Source organism: Alosa pseudoharengus, unplaced genomic scaffold, assembly GCF_046254945.1.
Source record: "Alosa pseudoharengus isolate Yale_2024_CS ecotype anadromous, Long Island Sound unplaced genomic scaffold, YU_APseudo_1.1 YU_APseudo_1.1_scf_22, whole genome shotgun sequence".
NCBI classification, from domain to species: domain Eukaryota; kingdom Metazoa; phylum Chordata; class Actinopteri; order Clupeiformes; family Clupeidae; genus Alosa; species Alosa pseudoharengus.
Genome location: NW_027468680.1, coordinates 25421946 through 25439299, shown reverse-complemented (window position 1 = coordinate 25439299; position 17354 = coordinate 25421946). Strand labels below are relative to the sequence as shown.

General features: G+C 40.1%; 2 protein-coding genes across 2 annotated transcripts; one reads left to right on the top strand and one right to left on the bottom strand.

The window, feature by feature from the left end:
* Positions 1–4465: 4465 nt before the first annotated feature.
* Positions 4466–7001, top strand: LOC143139397 (piggyBac transposable element-derived protein 3). Its single transcript, XM_076299996.1, has 2 exons — positions 4466–4508; positions 5108–7001. Exon 2 carries the CDS (start codon positions 5425–5427, stop codon positions 6736–6738), a length of 1314 nt encoding a protein of 437 aa, XP_076156111.1. The 5' UTR covers positions 4466–4508; positions 5108–5424; the 3' UTR covers positions 6739–7001.
* A 4868-nt stretch (positions 7002–11869) lies between these two features.
* Positions 11870–17354, bottom strand: LOC143139197 (uncharacterized). Its single transcript, XM_076299800.1, has 14 exons — positions 16833–17354; positions 16041–16142; positions 15833–15889; positions 15665–15733; positions 15478–15576; positions 15042–15387; positions 14640–14922; positions 14314–14547; positions 14139–14230; positions 13911–14015; positions 13586–13773; positions 13329–13493; positions 12944–13188; positions 11870–12819 (listed from the first exon to the last, which is right to left on the bottom strand). The coding sequence occupies exons 1-14, from the start codon at positions 17027–17029 to the stop codon at positions 12785–12787; spliced, it is 2217 nt and encodes a 738-aa protein (XP_076155915.1). The 5' UTR covers positions 17030–17354; the 3' UTR covers positions 11870–12784.

Genomic DNA, 17354 nt, shown 5'->3' with positions numbered 1-17354 from the left:
AGTTGCACATGTTCCTATAGTTTGGCCTTTTTGTGAACAAGCTCACGCCCACAACATTGCCTCAAAGCACTTTCAGGAGCGAGCATAATAGCACTCCACAGTGTTGCCTTAATGAATACCCTCTTAGTATGGGTTCTCTGGCAAGTTCAAATCAGTTCACAGAGAAAAAGTTTGAGAATTAAGTTATACTGTATTTGGCCTCTGCACACAGTCAGTTGCCTGTTTGGATGTATACATCACCGATCTACAGAACTACTAAAAACAAGATTTATCATTTGTTGCAAAATACGTTTTTGTAGTTTGATATGAGGGGTAAGTCAATGTCAACCTAGATAATTAATGTCATTGCATTCTCAATCAGCAAATACATATTGGAGCAAAAAGCGGTTAATCTTTGAAATGTTGCCTTTGCCAAACGCGTGTGGTGTAGCCTAATTTTTAAGGTGATGTGACTGAAATGGTACATGGTATATGACATATGAAAGATTACACTGTCACACTAAAACACATTGACATTGAATTTGGTGTCTTCACCCTGATGTCTGATTGTGGTTTCCCAGAGTAAATGTCAAACATTCATCATCCAATCATCTTAAATCACCAAAACAATTGCTGCCTCATACAAGGCAGATCAGTTTAACCTTTGCATTTCTAAACAAGGAGGCTGCAACAACAACCAATTTAAATTGTTGAGTGAACTGATATTATAACCCTTTTACACTGCACAGATGCTGGGTGACATCTGGATTATGTAATGGACTGATGTAAAGGGTCTGCACAGTCTTCTCTGTCATGAAGACCTGGAATTAATTTAGATAAACTCTCATTTTTATATAAATATACAATTTGCAGAAATACTACCACTGAGGCTGGCATCACTTGATCTTTTGATATGTGCACAAAATTGATTCTTGTTCAACTGGTTATAGCCTTGGGTACAAGTTAGGGTGCCAGGAGATTTTGCCAATAAAGGCAGCACCCTCGGTCAAATTAACTTTGACATTTAACCATTCATGTATTAAATGTCAAATGCAATTGTTCTTTTCAACTGCCTTCAATCTCTTGTAGACTTTACGAGTCATGATAGAATTTTTATTTTATTTAGTTCTTCACTAGCTTCGCTAGCGGCGGTCATATAATGATTGTCAAAGTTGTTTTTTTTCTTTTTCCATCATCTACTTCCTGAATTTTTGGTCAACGATACCCGGGACACCGAAACACCGGTGCACATGTTAAGATGTTCAGAACTGCACCAAATTTTATGTGTATGATTGACCTGGCATTCTCTGGGGGTATGCCAAGTTTCGTAGAATTTCATCCATGGGGGGGTCTAAAAAAATTAAGTTATGTGTACAGTTAGTGACTGTACACTCATTGGCCTGTAGATGGCGGTGCACACATATACACATGCACAAACACACACATACGCACATACTATTGGTATTAGAACGGCCGATACATAATTACAAATTCAGTAGGATTAAAAGAAAGCCAAATATTCATCATCATCATCATGGCTGCATTTCCAGTATTGGCGATAAGTAGTCGTTTGTCCACTAGATGGCGCATCGTTGCAGTGAGACGTAATTTTGTTGGAAGTTAAAAGTGGGTTGGAAAAACAATGGGCGCTTCCTACAAGGACTGTAGTTTACCGCAGAGAACGTCTAATAAGGATAAGACGATGTTCACATGAAATGTAATTCCCATTTCTTCTTGAAGCCGAAATAAATCTGAGAATGTTTATCGGACATGCTTGGTTTTTACTGCAGGTACGTTAATCTTATAATATCAATAAGGACCTAGGTACAATAATGTTACCGTTAGCGTTGGTTGAGTGATGGAGGCCAATTTGATTGCATTTGCAGAAAACTATAAATGCGGTTATACGAAGCAAATTGATAGCAGCACTGTAATTGTATCTTTCGACTGTCATTTGTTGCAAGTGCTACAAAAATCATTCTGTGCAATGGAAGATTTACCAACGTTACACCGGTCTGATACAGTTTTGCCTATACATGCGTGAGAGGAGAAAAGCAAACAAGTGTAAAGGGGAATTAAAGGGCCATCACCGTTTTTTTTTTTTTTTTTTGGGGGGGGGGGGGGGGGGTCATGACCTGGTGACGTAATTGATATGTAAATTAGTGCGTGACATCATCTAGCGACATTTAGCGACTTTTGGAGCTGGCTACTTTCCATTTGAAATAGTTGGCAACACTGGGCACAGTGCTGCAGGAGACGTTTGGGAGCACGGTAAGGTCACTTGGCAGTTAGCCTATCTGAACATGCAATAGTATTCAGCTTAGAGATAGAGAATAAAATGTTTAATGGCTATCAAACCCGTTTTAACCATGTCATGGTCCATTTTCAATAACCTGGCAGCTTCGAAAATCTAAGGCTGAACGTTCATAACATATTCTGTTTAGCTATGTTATAGTAGCTTAGGTTAGTAGACCTAGTTCATAAAACAGAGTAGGCAAACCTTTTCTAAATCGTCATAAGCCGACGACATAGGCTAGTGTAGTTGTTTAACTATCCCAACACCACACGTCGTTCTCTGTTTGCAGTATGCTACATTACGCGTCATTTCACTCAGTGGCCACACGCACAGCACGTGAATCTGCAAGACACCAGCTTGCTAATGGTGGTAGTTCACTGTGATAAACATTACAATTATAGCCTGACAAGCCAGACTAGGCAATAACATATTTGCTGCCGCTAGGGTGCGTCTAGATTTCTGGGCTATTAAAATTAGCTTTGAACGTAATCAATAGGATGTAGCCTTATAGCCTGATCTCTGTAGACAATAGACTAATGAAAACTGAAAAGACCTATCTGTCTGTGCCCTGGCTACAGCAGGCCTACAGTACATGCACTCCTATTGAATTTTCAGAACCAAGGAGGGAAATGAGAAAAATGTGTTACAGCCCTGTCTGCTATTTACACCCATTCTTCTTGATACATATGATATGAATAAATATGTTTATTATGTTGTTTTGTATTTATGTGTCGCTTTGGACAAAGGCGTCTGCTAAATCCATAACCATAAATATGAAAATTGTAGCCTATGTAGCTCTATTGGGTTGTAATCAAAATTAAGTTTTAAATAAAGTTAACACGTTTTCTGAAAATTTTGTTTCATGTGCCCTTTTTTAAATTTGAGCCCCTGCCCCTTCAAAGGTCTCTGCACGCCCCTGGTAAATAGGCCTACCTTATAGGCCTACCTGTAGCTTAGGGAAGCTAACAGCTTTCTATTAGGATCTAGTTTGTTAGTTACAGTTTTGTCATAACTCCCTGATGCATTTTTGCATTTAGAATAACCAGAGCGTGGATATCTCAATCGGAAAATTAAACAATATCGGGCGCCTATGGACTATAGGCTGGGTGAACCCAGCCTGATCTGCCCGCTATTTATTTTTTGATTTACCTTTTGCTTTTCCCAAATACAATGTAGCCTACAGGTGTAAGTGACCTTTCATCAATCCAGTTGCAATGGATGAACTGTGATGAACTGCCCTACTTGTGTTTAGAGATTTTAAAGGTTTTATAACAATGCTACAACTACTCTAGTCTATAGACTACAACATCTATTCACCTTTTCAGCGCCAGTAGGCTACTTTCTGTGCAGCCGCACACACACACACACACACACAGGCATGCCAAACAAGCATACACAAAAGTTTCAAGAGTGGGAGATGGAGTAAAAGATGGAGACAAAGACTGAGGACTGAGCGGCGGTCATATTTTGTACCGCTATGCGGTACATCTAGTTCACTATTGCTTACCTACAGGGGTAGGAGGATATATAAACAATAACCCATAATTTAATTTTCTTAATTTGATTGGACCTGCAAATGAATAATTCAAGAATTCACATGCATAACCCACTTGAAAATACTTACATAAATTTGTGATTAAATGTAGTTGTTTTTTGTGAAATGCCACTGACATGGAATTTGGCAATACACATCTTAAACAATTTGGCTTTCGTTCAAGTCTAAATGTCAATCTTGCCATGACTTGCACTTTTGTTCCTACCCCACATCTGGGATTTTACTGAATACCTCAATGCACTTTTGGTTGGTAATCATGTCTATTCATCTCTATTTTCTTTGTTTTTATTTTATTGTATCTGTTTATTCTTAACTGCACTCGTAGCATTTTCAAATGCTTTTACACACTGAAAAGGCAACAGGCCATAAGCAAACCATAACCGAAGTTAATGGAATATACTTCTAATATAAATTAAATTAATTGTAAAATAAGCACATGTATTAATATCAAACTACAAAACACAACTCTACTGCACAACGTTGCCCTTGGGCAACACAACGTTTATTAAAGCCCCATGTCCAGTGTTTGCCTCTTTAAATTATTAAAACCAATCAGAATAGTGAAAAAACCATCCAATCACAATCTTATGCGGTTTGGGTGCCACTATCAGGCATCATTTGAAGGCGGGACTTCCTTTTCTGATCGGCAGTCACTGGACCACATGGCGTGACAAGAAGGTAAGATCATTTGCATTATTAATGGAATTTAATTTGATATAGACTTTGAAATAAAAATACCTTGTTGTGTATAAAGGTGTAAAGAAGCCTTTTGTAAGGTTTTAAGAAGGTTTTTTTAATTTTTTTTTTGTTTAGAAATACACTTTTTCTTTTCGTTGCTTTAAGGCAACGTTGTGCGATAAGGGGTACTTTTTTTGGATGTCTTTGTTATCATTGTTTTGTTTGTGTGTGGGTGAGTCATCACATCTTCACATGCATTTATATACAATAAAAGCTATAAATAAGTATCTTTAACTGCTTTTTTATTTAAAATAACTTCTAACACATTTTGACAGACAAAATGGACACAAGAGTATTCTATGGGAGAAAGAGGCAGGATCTTCATGTTAGGGAAATCCCATCTGAGAGTGAGGACAGTGAGGTAGAGAGCAATGCCAGTGAAGAGTTGGATACAGAAAAAGGTTTGAGCAGAAGTGGAAAAATAGGGTATTAACTACTGATTCTTGATGTTATAGATCAGGACAGCAAAAGAAAGAGGTTTCAACTACTAGGCTATTGCATTCGTATTTTCTTATTTGCTGTTTTTATCATTTCTATAGACATCCAAGATGATGAGGATGAGGAGGAAGATAGTGGCCAAGAAGGTGATCCTTCTGTAGAGAACTATACTACTCAGACCCCAAGATGGAAAACATCCCATACCACTGCCTCTTCAGTACATCCTCAATGGACAGGCATTCCCCAACCACCTGGTGATATTCAGTCACCTTATCTATACTTTAGAAAGTTTTTCTCAGACGAGATACTTGAATGCATTGTTCATGAAAGCAACCTGTACAGTGTTCAGAATAATCCTGCCAAGCCACTCAATCTCACAGTTGATGAACTTGAACAGTTCTTTGGCACAGTGTTGCATATGTCTCTCTTCGGCCTCCCAGCCACCCGTATGTTTTGGAGCCACAGTAGCCGCATTTCTCAGGTTGCAGATGTGATGCCTCTCGCACGGTGGGAGGCCATTAAAAAATGTCTCCATTTCAATGACAACAGTGGTCAGCCCGCACGAGATATGCCAAACTATGATGAGCTCTACAAGATTCGGCCTCTCCTTGATCACATTTTACCTAAGCTGAAAGATCTTCCGATGCTGGAGACCTTGTGCGTGGATGAGCAGATGGTGCCATTCAAAGGCAAAAGTAGAATAAAACAATACCTACCAAAAAAGCCAAAGAAGTGGGGATACAAAGTTCTCGTCCTTTGTGGATCAGATGGCATTCCACACAATTTGGAGGTGTATGTGGGAAAGGCTGTCCATCCACCTGATTTGCCAGATATAGGTGCAAGTGGGAACGTGGTATTGCGTCTGGCAGAACCAATTCCCAAAAATAAAAATGTCAAGGTTTTCTTCGACAATTGGTTTACCTCTGTCCGTTTGATGCTCGTGTTGGCCCAGCAAGGCATCCATTGTGTAGGTACGGTTCGCTTGAACCGCTTGCCAGGCAGTTCTATGGTGAAGGATGAGGACCTAAAAAGGTCTGGCCGTGGGTCCTTCCAAGAAAAAAAGGCATGTGTTGGTGTCACAGAGCTGTATGCTGTCAAATGGTATGACAATAGGTCAGTTACCCTCCTCAGTACCTATGTAGGAGCTCAGCCCTTGTCCCAGGTTGACCGATGGGACAAACGGCAAAAAAAAATCATTAAGGTCCCACGTCCTGCAATCGTGTCCACATATAATCAGCATATGGGAGGTGTCGACTTGCTGGATTCCCTGATTGCCTTGTACCGCACAAACATACGATCAAAAAAGTGGTATCATCGCCTTGTCTTCCACATGATTGACCTGGTGGTGGTGACATGTTGGCTCATCTACCGGCGGGATTGTGCTGACAATGGAATGACGGGAAGTGACCACATGCGACTGTATGCCTTCAAGTCACAGATTGCACACAGTCTCTGCAAATACCAAAAAGATGGAAGAAAAAGAGGGCGACCCAGTAGTGGAATGTCTCAGCAGTACGAGGAGAAGAGGAAGAAGCAGGGACCCACGGCTCCCATCCCCAACCAAGACATCCGCTTGGACCAAACCTCCCACTGGCCAATGATGTCTGAAAAAAAAGGAAGATGTAGGGTTCCTGGGTGCACAGGAACACCCAAAGTTGTGTGTAGAAAGTGTAATGTGCACCTCTGCTTTACTGCGCAAAGTAATTGTTTTGTTACATTTCACACTGAATAAAATAAGAATGTTAGGCCTACATGATGAATAATCCAGTGTGTCATATGTCACAATGTGTTACAAGTGTTCTTTTTTCTAAGTTGTATGATAATGTCAAAGAATTGTAAAGTTATACTGCTTTCTAGACATTGTCTATTGTTCTGTTAATGAATAATTGTCTGTATGAATTTATACCATTATCGCACAACGTTGCCCTTAGGCAACGAAAAAATATTTTGGAGGGGGGGGGTCCAAAAAAAAACAAAAAACTTTTAATCAATAAAGTGTCCCAAAATGAACCAAGAAATGAACTGGAATATTTTTTATCATGCAAAATCAAGTTTTGTGCAGTAGAGGGTTAACAAAAAGAATGTGAAACAAAATTCTGGGAGTAGAGTGTGTAAATCTCATCTTCAGAGCGAAACCTAAAGAGAGCATGAGGCCATGCTCAACATCTACTCATACACACACCTTTTTTTAATTCCTGCATCAACAAATAATATGCGCAAGTCTACTTAATTATTACTTTGGCATTACTATGGTAATGGATAACAGTTATTCTGGTTCTTATTAAGGCAGGTTATAACAGGCTATCCAGTTGTGTGGACGGCATGATGGCTCCTTCAACACCTCAGTGAATGCCACAGTTGTTTTACAGAGGGGTTTTAGGGCACATGTGATCTCCAATAAGTAAATGACAAGTGAATGAAACATAAAAGATACATTTGCAAACGAATCAGTATACTAATAATAGGTGCACAGAAATATCTCTTATGATTTTGTTATAATAGACAGGGCAAATGCAATTGGTTTGCAACTAAACCAATTCAGTAAGGAAACTGAACTGTTTCATCAGCTTTATTTCTGTAAATGGCATGGAAGTAGGTTTGATATGCATATTCGATCTGTTTATGCTGCTGCAGTTGTCAGATGCGGCAGCTGCTGTGGAGACCTGCTGCTGCTGCTGAACACGAACACAATGAAATAAAAGACACTAAAGCCATGTGTACAAGAGCAGGGTTGGAATTTCACCATTTTAGGGGCAAGGCCACTTGGCCTTCAGTTGGGCATATTTGGTGGGGGGCACAAAGGCCACATGTCCAGAATGAATTTCATCAAGCCAGTACCTTTCCGGAAATGTTGGCATCTTTGCTGCCATCTTCAGGGGAAAGTCCGTATGAGTGTGGAGTAACATGCTCTGGAAATTCACAATTTCGTCGCTGTTTTTTTTTTTTTTTTTTTTTTTTTTAAACATAGTCCAGTCCATACAACTTCATTTCAGTTTCGAAAGAAATACTGGACTATGTTTAAAAAATAAAAAAAACGGCGACGAAATTGTGAATTTCCAGAGCGTGTTACCCCACACTCAAAGATGGCAACATTTCCGGAAAGGTACTGGCTTGATGAAATTCATTCTGGACTCTCTATCCGACCACATAAAGACCTCGGGATACTTCGGTTTGGCTTTAGGGACCCTCTACTCACTACCACGTAAGTGTAATGTTGTTTGGAACTGTAGAAGAGGTATAAAAATAGCGTTTTCTAGCGGCGAAATGACATGCCCGCGTCACGTCCAGGCTAACGAGCTTTGACTAAAAACGGTAATATCGAACTTTCTCAAAACACATCCGAATGACATGATTTGGGTGTCAACTCAACGTATGTACTCCCAATCATCCGTAAATTGATCTGAAGTGCATTTTACTCCGGATAATTCCTTTAAAAAAAATAACATCTGAATAGTCAGGTCCTCGCCATACAGAGTCCACCATGTTTCACCACAATGTTTCCACATTAGATGACAATGATCAACCAAATCATTGGCTTTCAGAGAGGCCCTTTCAGATGTCCATGTACACACTATCACACCAGGCTTAAGTTAAAATGCTCAAAAAGCGACCTCTAGTGGCATTTGTGAGATTTTGTAAAGAAACTGTGGAAACTGATGGAGTTTTAAGAAGCTACATAAATTCTTCTGCAGCATGGGAGCTAAGCTAAAGGCAGAGCAAATGCCTCCTTGAGTTTGCCTTCTAATGACATGAGTGGAAAACAGCTGCAGGCTATGTTGTTCACCTGATGGATCTACAAAAACAAATTCTGTGGCTAAGCATGTCACAGTTCCAGATTAAGTTTTGGTGCCCTTCCACCTTCAGTGTCTCCTTATGTGGCTTTGGTCACTCCAAACATTATTTTCTAATCACAGTCTTGACTACGATAGTGTAAACGGTCATTTAAATAGCCTACATTCATTCTGTAAATATTGTGATTATCATCTGTATCTTCCTCCACTTACATTTTTAAAAAGTAAATTATCAGCTTTTTCTAATAGGCCTAGTTTTAAACCATGGTCTGGTCTGATACATGCCCTGATGAAGACAATGTGTAGAAACGCGTAGGCATGTAGCCAGAGTTTAATAAAGGCTTTTTAACTTTAGTAAGGAGTGCCTCAAAAGTTGTTAGTATCTTTTCATGGTCTGGTCTGTTTATTTAATAGTTAAGTAGGATATCGAACCCTGTGACACCCCATTAGGCCGATCTCTGTCCCCCTCATTCCCTAAACCAGCGCCTGAGGGTTGGGGTGCTACATACACAAGCAGGTAGGCTAGCTAATAGTGAATTACAAAAGTCCATCTTGGAGATGACCATAGGCTGAACAAGAAGCTGTGAGGAATCTTGTGTCAGATAAGGTCTGATGTTCCTATAATGTTGTAGGCCTAAAGGATAAACCAACATGATTTTCCAATGGAGGCTAGGCCTACATGTTCAGAGAAGTTAAGTCGGTCATCAATTACGACGCCTAGGTTACGTGCCGATCTAGTTGGGGTCAGTAAAGATGAGTCTGGATGTTAATCTGTTAGGGAATAGATGTTTTAGCAGGAAACACCTAAAGCGCCGTTTTTGAGAGATTAAGCTGAAGGTGTCGATCTTTCATCCAGACTGAAATATATCCTTATAAGGCATGCAGAAATCAGATGGGAAACGCTAGAGTCATCCGGGGGGAAAGATAAGTAAAGTTGAGTATCGTATTGAGTATTATAAAATAGAACCAGGTCCACAATCAACCTGCAGTGATATGTGGTCAAAATTACTCCAAGACAACTGTGGCCTGTACTACGAAGCGGGGTTACTGGTTTATCTGGGTAACTTCGAGAGTAACTTGATCACGTGTGGCGTAACTTCCCGATTAACCCGTACTACGAAAGGTGGATAGGTTTTAACCGAGGTATGCTGCCATGGCAATTTACGCTGCATCTCAAACCTGCTCCGAGCAGGTTATGTTCTTGGTTAACCCGAGGTTTCCGTTAACCACACCCTTTATAAGTACCACCCCTCCACTAACAATTTCTCCCGAGACCCCATACACAAATGTGATATATGGCAATATATGTAAATCACATATATAATGTATATGTCAATGTATGCCTCATACATATAAGTCACATATATACACATACATGTCAAATATATTTCAAAATATAGCAAAATTGGCCGTTTTTATATATGTCACATATATTTTCCCAGATATACAAATATATTACAAATATATGTCAGTTGCATATATGTTAATATATGATAAGTTATGTATTTGTACGCATACCAGGGATACCAATATATTGCAAATATATGTCTATGGACATATATTTGCACTCATATTAGGTAAATATATTGCAAAATATATGTAATGTTCTGCTATGTCACATTTATAGAAATATGTCAAAATATATGTATATTTCAGAAATATAACATTGTTGATGTTCCAAAGTAAACACACAAAAGATTTTGACAAGATTTGGGAAAGATTCTTGAAAGATTGGAGTCTTTTAACTAATGCCCCCCATTCAAGCTTTACTCAAAAGACTTTCAAGAATCTTCCCCAAATCTCGTCAAAGTCTTCTGTTGTAAGGATGGCTTAACACTACCCTTCACAAACTAAAGATCCATTTAAGCCTACTAACGTTCACGTTAGCCTGCATGGTTATTAGCAGCCACTTTAAATGTAGCCTAAGTTATAGCTAGGTTAGCTAGCTGCTAACTTACTTACACCTGATATTTCTTTCAAACTAAAACTTATATTCATAAAGACATCTCAGACAGGCTTGTTGTTGGATATGATGTTAACTATCATTCTAGATATTCCACATAATGGTAAAGTTAGTTAATGGAAAAGTTAACATTAATAGCTAACATCACTAACGTTAGCAATATTAGCTCGCTAACGTTATCGATAGCTAATTGATAACATTAACGTTAGCTAATTCTAACATGATGGTTAGACTGTTAACAAACGGATTTGGTTAAAGCTACATTGTGTAAGAACTTCTCCCATCTAGCGGTGAAATTCTATATGACAACCAACTGAATATTACTTTCTAGCCCCTCCCATTCCGAGCGCATTTTAACTCCTACGGTGGCCGTTTCATGCCAAGGTTAACATGGCTTCCAGTAGCCTACTACGACTTCGTCCAGTGTTCCTTCCAGCGATGAGGTTACTTTAGAAAACATTACACATTGCATTTAGTTATATAGCCAGTAAACATGTTGGTTATGACCTCTATGTAAAGTGAATAATAGTTTTACGTTTTCGTTATTTTGGTAGGCTACTATTTCATTGCTAGCATCAGCTATCAGATTCCCAAACGAATGCATGCTAATGTTAGTACAGTATCAGTGCTATCTTTATTCTGTATGTACGAGATTAATAGTGTAAGGCAATGTTTTTACAGCGTAGCCTACTATTTTTCTCAGTGAGCAGAGTCAGAGATCAGTCGATGCTACGGAGGTGCGAGGGAAAGGTAAAATGAAGAGGGAAAGGTAAAGAGAAGCCAAAAGACAGCCGGTGGCAGAGGATCGGTGAGACCTCCTAGGCAAAGAAGAAGACTCTCCAAAGATGACGAGGAGAGAGTGGAAGAACTTCAAAGACAACGGAGAGAAGCAACGGAGGTTTGTGTTTTTAATATATTTCTCTGAACAGTATCAATTCAATGACACCGAAATTAGCTCGGAAGCTGCACCAGGCACGTTCGTTTTCGTTGCGTCTGCTGCAACTAGCATACACCAGAAACAAAGACCATTCTTCTAAAATTGATTTTACGCGTTGCGAACGGAACGCTTCAGTTACGCGCTTGGTGTAGCTTCCCTGTTTGTGTCTCCATTGTTTATATGTAGCAATTTCTAGCTGTTGCCAGTCAACTGCATGATGTGTTGTCTGCCAGTGAAATCATGACACATATGATTACGTTATGGTCTATAGAAAATGCTTTCACCTTTTCATTGTCCATACACATAGTATTCTTCATTTTGTGTAAACACTTGAAAAATGACAAGAGTACTGTTACTACTTTGCTAACCATCTAACTTTGCTACCTAAACAAGCCTATCTGATCTTATTTTTTGTGTCTTATTTCTTTAGAGATTTGTGGATGGAATGAGCCTGCAAGAGCACATGGACCTCACCACACAGTTGCTAGCGAGGCAGCCTGGTCTGGTGTTTGATGCATTGATGATGCATCAGCGCAGACATGTCATCCCCCCACCTGTGCCAGGGATGCCTTGGTGTACCTGTACACACTGCAGAGACATGCCAACCGATCGAGAGAAAACCTGTGTGAGCCTTCTGCCTCACTTCACACAGTACTGCCTAGATGAAGGTTTTCTCCGGATTCACAGGGAGGACATCACAGTATTAGGCTATGTAAGAGAGCCAGGTGACAAGAGTGTTCAGATATGCTGCCTACAGACATTTCATTTTCTGGCTGCATGGGTCTCTAGGACAGGGTAATATAAAAGAGTGATCCCAAGTTGCTGTGTATTTTGCTTTTATGAAAATAAAATATTTTTGTTATAAGAGACCATTCATGCTGTATTTCTTATACATTACATCCACAAACTTATAATAAAAAAGGAGCTGTAGTAATTTACCTTTTGAAACACCAAATGACGGTAACATGGTCAATAATGTTATTTGCAATATATATTTATTTACAGAAAGTAACAAATTATGGTATTTACACCCATTTACACAACCCTTTCATGGTGCCTTTGAAGCAACATGGACCAGCAATAGGAATCATTCTAAATGCGCAGCCTCCTGGAAAGCTGCTCCTGTGGAAGACATGAGGTGCCATTAGACATACACACCATTTTATAGTTCAACATATTGTTATTAATCTGTACAGTGCTATTTCGCCTAGACTGAGTTACAGGCAAAGGCAAGTGCATCACATACCAAGACCTCTGCTGACTTGTGTCCGCATCAGCTCTGATATAGGGGGTGGAGGTATAGGGGGGACGACACCAAGTCTTCTTGGGTCATTGGGCCGAAGGCTCCTCTTTCGAGGCATCCCAACTCCACTCGTGAGTCTCTTGTTTATAATTTTCCCCTGCAGTTCTGAGATGTATTCATATGTTTTCTCAGATTTCAGGGCGTACAAGCTGTATCGTCTTGCATGTTTGTTGTACAGTCTTCGGAAACTGTAATGGCACAAAGGTAAACTATTACAGGTCAATTACTCATTACAACAACTGACAAACTGGAGAGCACATACCAATCCCAAACCACTGTGTGCCTGTGGGTTTACTTTACAAGACAATACTGCATGTATTAAACTTACATTTGTTTGCCCTCAGATGTAGTTCTTGTTGGTCTGTTGCAGTGGAAATTGTAGTCAAGAGCTGCCAGCAGAACTCTTGCCTCATAAACCGGGGGAGTGAAAGCAAAGCGCTTACTGGCATACATCAGAACATGGTTCTGGAATGACTCCAGGTCTGCTGTTGATCTGTTTGAATAGAAAAGAAATCACACACACATCCACATTAGTGTGTGCATACATACACACACACAATTTGTGTACAATGTTACATGCTATACCTGAAACGCAGATATTTGTGGACATCCTTCAGCCAACGCTTGTTGAAAACAATGTCCACTAAGGCTTTGTGAGACTTAGAATCTCTCTCGATCCACTCCTTCCCTTCTCCCAGATCGCTGTGTTGGCAGCTTCCCATTTGCCACGTGTGGATGTTGCAGACATGGTGACAAATGCCAATCCAAAGTGCCTGTGCAAAAAATACAAATATAATACATAATATATAAAACAAATTGTTATACAGAAAAGGGTCCCAATAGTACAAATATATATATAGATATAGTGGAAGCTACCAGCTACAATCAGTACAATAACAATCCTGCTTACAAGGAACTGCTCTTTGGTGTCAGCAGTCTTGCAACACCACCAAAAATGGTTGACGATGTCCTTCAACCAGTGGAGGAGAATGGACTGTCCTTTCACCTTCCCTGCCTTTGGGAAATAAAAACAAAATACTGAGGTATTTCAGAAATTGTCCATGGAGAGCTAAGAAAATGCATATTTCATCCCAACAGTAAACTACAGCCAATGATTCCCATGAGTCTTGAAACTTACAGCAGCAAGTTTCTTGGCCAGATTCTTGGCACCGTGCCACATGTCCAGACTGTGATGAATTCCAAGGTCCTTGTATTTGCCTTTATCTGGGTCTGTGAAGTGGGAAATCATAGCATTTCACAACATCTCTTTTTGCAATATTTGTATTCATATATGTTATCAGAGGAGCACTTACTCATAAGGGCTCCAATCTGGATATGAGCATCTGTGCAGATCTCCACCAGCTTTATCTCTCTGGAAAGCTTGTCCACAGTCTGGATAAATCCCTCCTTCTCCATGATGTTGGAGTTCCACGATGTATGCCGCTTGTCTATTGTTGCTACATGAATGATTTCCTTGGTGTCAAGCTCCATCGTGGTGTAGCTGCAGTACTGGGCACAATGCCCTGGTGAATCATTTCTGCCATCCCCTGTAAAAACCCAGGCATATTTCGTAGTAAGATTATATAATAAATATATGTCATTGCTGCAAGTAATTTATACATGCACCATTTCAACATACCTAGCACCACAACGTCTTTCCCTTGAAGGCGACGGATGGCCTCGGTATTCCTTTCTTCCCAGTATTCCTTGACTGCGTCAACACAGTATGTGTCTTGGATTGTGCAAAATGTGTTTGGGTTCACCATGCCCATGTTCATGAATTTAAACAATAGGGAAACCTTCCCATAGTTGTTCCCCGACAACAAAATGTTGGTGGATAGAAGGAAATCCCCAGCTTGCATCCCAAACTTCATCACAGGCTGCGAATTCCATCTCCACAGGCTATGTCCATTGGGACATACCTAAAAGTCAGAGAAGATTGATAAATGGATTTGAATTATACAACACTGGCTGTCACAAGAAAAGTGCTTGGTATTGCTACCAGTACCAGTTGTATTATGTTGTTACTGACTGGACTTACCCATTCCGCAATCATTGCCGTGCCCTTATAAGTGATGTTGATGTGAAAGGGGGCAACACTATCACACACCAGACCAGTCCTGAGAACACCTGTACATCTGTCCACCGGCAGCTTCATTAGTGTGACAAGCTGCCTCAAGCAGGTCTCATACAACACTGCCGCTCGGACACAGATGATATCATCTACACATTGGACCTTCAAAGGGTCTGGGTAACTGGGCAACTCAACACTGGGCAAGGGCTCGTCAGTAGGGTCTTCATGAGCAGAAAGGTCATGCACAGTTTCATCAAGCCCAATTACAGGAAGATGGTCAACAGTCTGCACTGCCTTTAATGCTCCACCCATTCTGTGGAGGCAGAACACACGGGCACCATGTAAAAATGTATGACAAAACACAACACAAAATATGGCCAAGTAACAACAGATGAGCACACACCGTATAGAAATTGGTGGAAGATACTCTTCGTCGGAGCTGTCATCCCTCTCTCCATCATCTCTTTGATGGAATGCAGATCCTTCATCTGTCCAGTCGATTCTGTAAGAAATAACATATTTAGAAAAAAAGAACTTCCACACAGTACAAATAGTAACATACCGGTATGTCTATAGGGTGTACTACTTACACACTGTTCATGGGGTCATTGAACACATTTTCATCCACATCCTCCTCCGCGATGCTCATGTCATGTAGGCTTTGTAAAAAATATATATAAATGCTTATATCATGAAAATATACAATAGAGAACACATGTAGGGTTAGGGTATAGACATTATGAGCATTGATGGGTTACCTCTGTTCAAGGCTCTCAATTTCAGGGGCTTCTGCAATTGCGCCAAGATGCTCATCTCTGAAATAAATAAGCAGAGTGTTTCACAACATATGACAGTACATAAAATGGTAAACACCAAATTATTAAAAATATAATTTCTGTTATTATCAAACACAATCAAACAACAATCACATAGAGTCAACACAATTGTTTTCATGCAGTGACTGACCTGTCTGTCCCACTAGAGATGCTGGACACTGCTGGAGTTAATACTTTAGAGGGCTTTCCTTTCAGTGGTGTTGATGTGACTGCTCGAAGTTCTCTCTCATAGCTGGACAAAAAAGAGCAGTATGTTTGAATGTCTCACTAAACCACAAACAAAGTGCATTCATTTTATGACAGTGAAGAAAATGTATTTTGGTAGATGCACCTCATATACATACAGTAAATTGACTAAAGTTCAATCAAAACAGTTCTGTCAGTTCAGTTTTGTATTGTTCTGCATGATAATGACTTTGACCCCCAGTCTGATCAGTCTCTGGGCTGGCTGGTCTACCCTTCCCCCATTAGGTGTAATGACCTACCCTTCCTCCATTCACAAGTGTAATGGACTAGTCTACCCTTCCCCCATTCCCAGGTGTAGGCTACAGGTAAAAAAACTTTCCCTTCAGACAATCTAGTAATTAGTAGGCTACGTCTAAAATTAATAAGACTACAGGACAGGCCTCAGGAGGTAAACGTCACCCTTGGAATTGGCTACCCCAGCATTATCAGATTAGGATACATTGTGTAGGCTACAAAGCAAAAGCAATGAAAAATAACTAGGCTACAATTTACAGTGCCCTTTCCCTTTGATCCGTCACAGCACACAGATTTATGTTATAGCCTAGACAATCCTTTTTCATCAACGCGAAAATATCCTAGACGTCATTCTAGCGTTATGCTATAGTTAGCCAAGCAACTGTAAAACTTCGAATTTACACCATAGACTGTATAGGTTTACACGAATAGGCCGAATTACCTGTCGAGAAGAAAGCAGGCAACTTCGGCGTCCCTTTTGAAATCCTTGCTCCTCATGAGCTCTTTCCATCTTGGAAAAGCCACTCCAATATTTACTTTGGTCTTGTTGTTTTTCCTGTCGCGTTGTCTTTTTAATTCTCGTTTTCGCTTCCTTGGCGACTCCTTTTCATGACCTCGAGAATATGTGTGATCCTCCATCTTCAACAACCTTTCAAATCTGCCGGCAGTCAGGAGTAGACTAATCTCCCCCTGCCATACGTCACGGTGCAGCTGAGTGTAGCCTAAAAGCGCGAAAGGCGAAGCTTGAATTTCCAGGAATGTCCCTCGTTGGCGAATGTATTTCAAAGATGGAAGCGCAACATGGATTCAGCCATCGCGCGACTCGCGCGTATGTATTTGGAATAGCAGATTCTACACTTACGAGAATACTTTGATTAGTAAGTGGAAGTAATTACACATGAATGAGCACATATTTTTGAAAGAACAAAAGGGTTTTTGCTAAGAATTAACTCAAAAAAATACA

Excerpts from the sequence above, each read along its gene's own strand:
- LOC143139397 (XM_076299996.1), top strand. The coding sequence starts at position 5,425 with ATGTCTCTCTTCGGCCTCCCAGCCACCCGTATGTTTTGGAGCCACAGT.
- LOC143139197 (XM_076299800.1), bottom strand. The coding sequence starts at position 17,029 with ATGGAGGATCACACATATTCTCGAGGTCATGAAAAGGAGTCGCCAAGG. Across the intron at positions 15,388-15,477 it reads CTTCCACCAATTTCTATACG|AATGGGTGGAGCATTAAAGG; the intron begins GTGTGTGCTCAT and ends CTGCCTCCACAG. Across the intron at positions 13,189-13,328 it reads ACATCTGAGGGCAAACAAAT|TTTCCGAAGACTGTACAACA; the intron begins GTAAGTTTAATA and ends GTGCCATTACAG.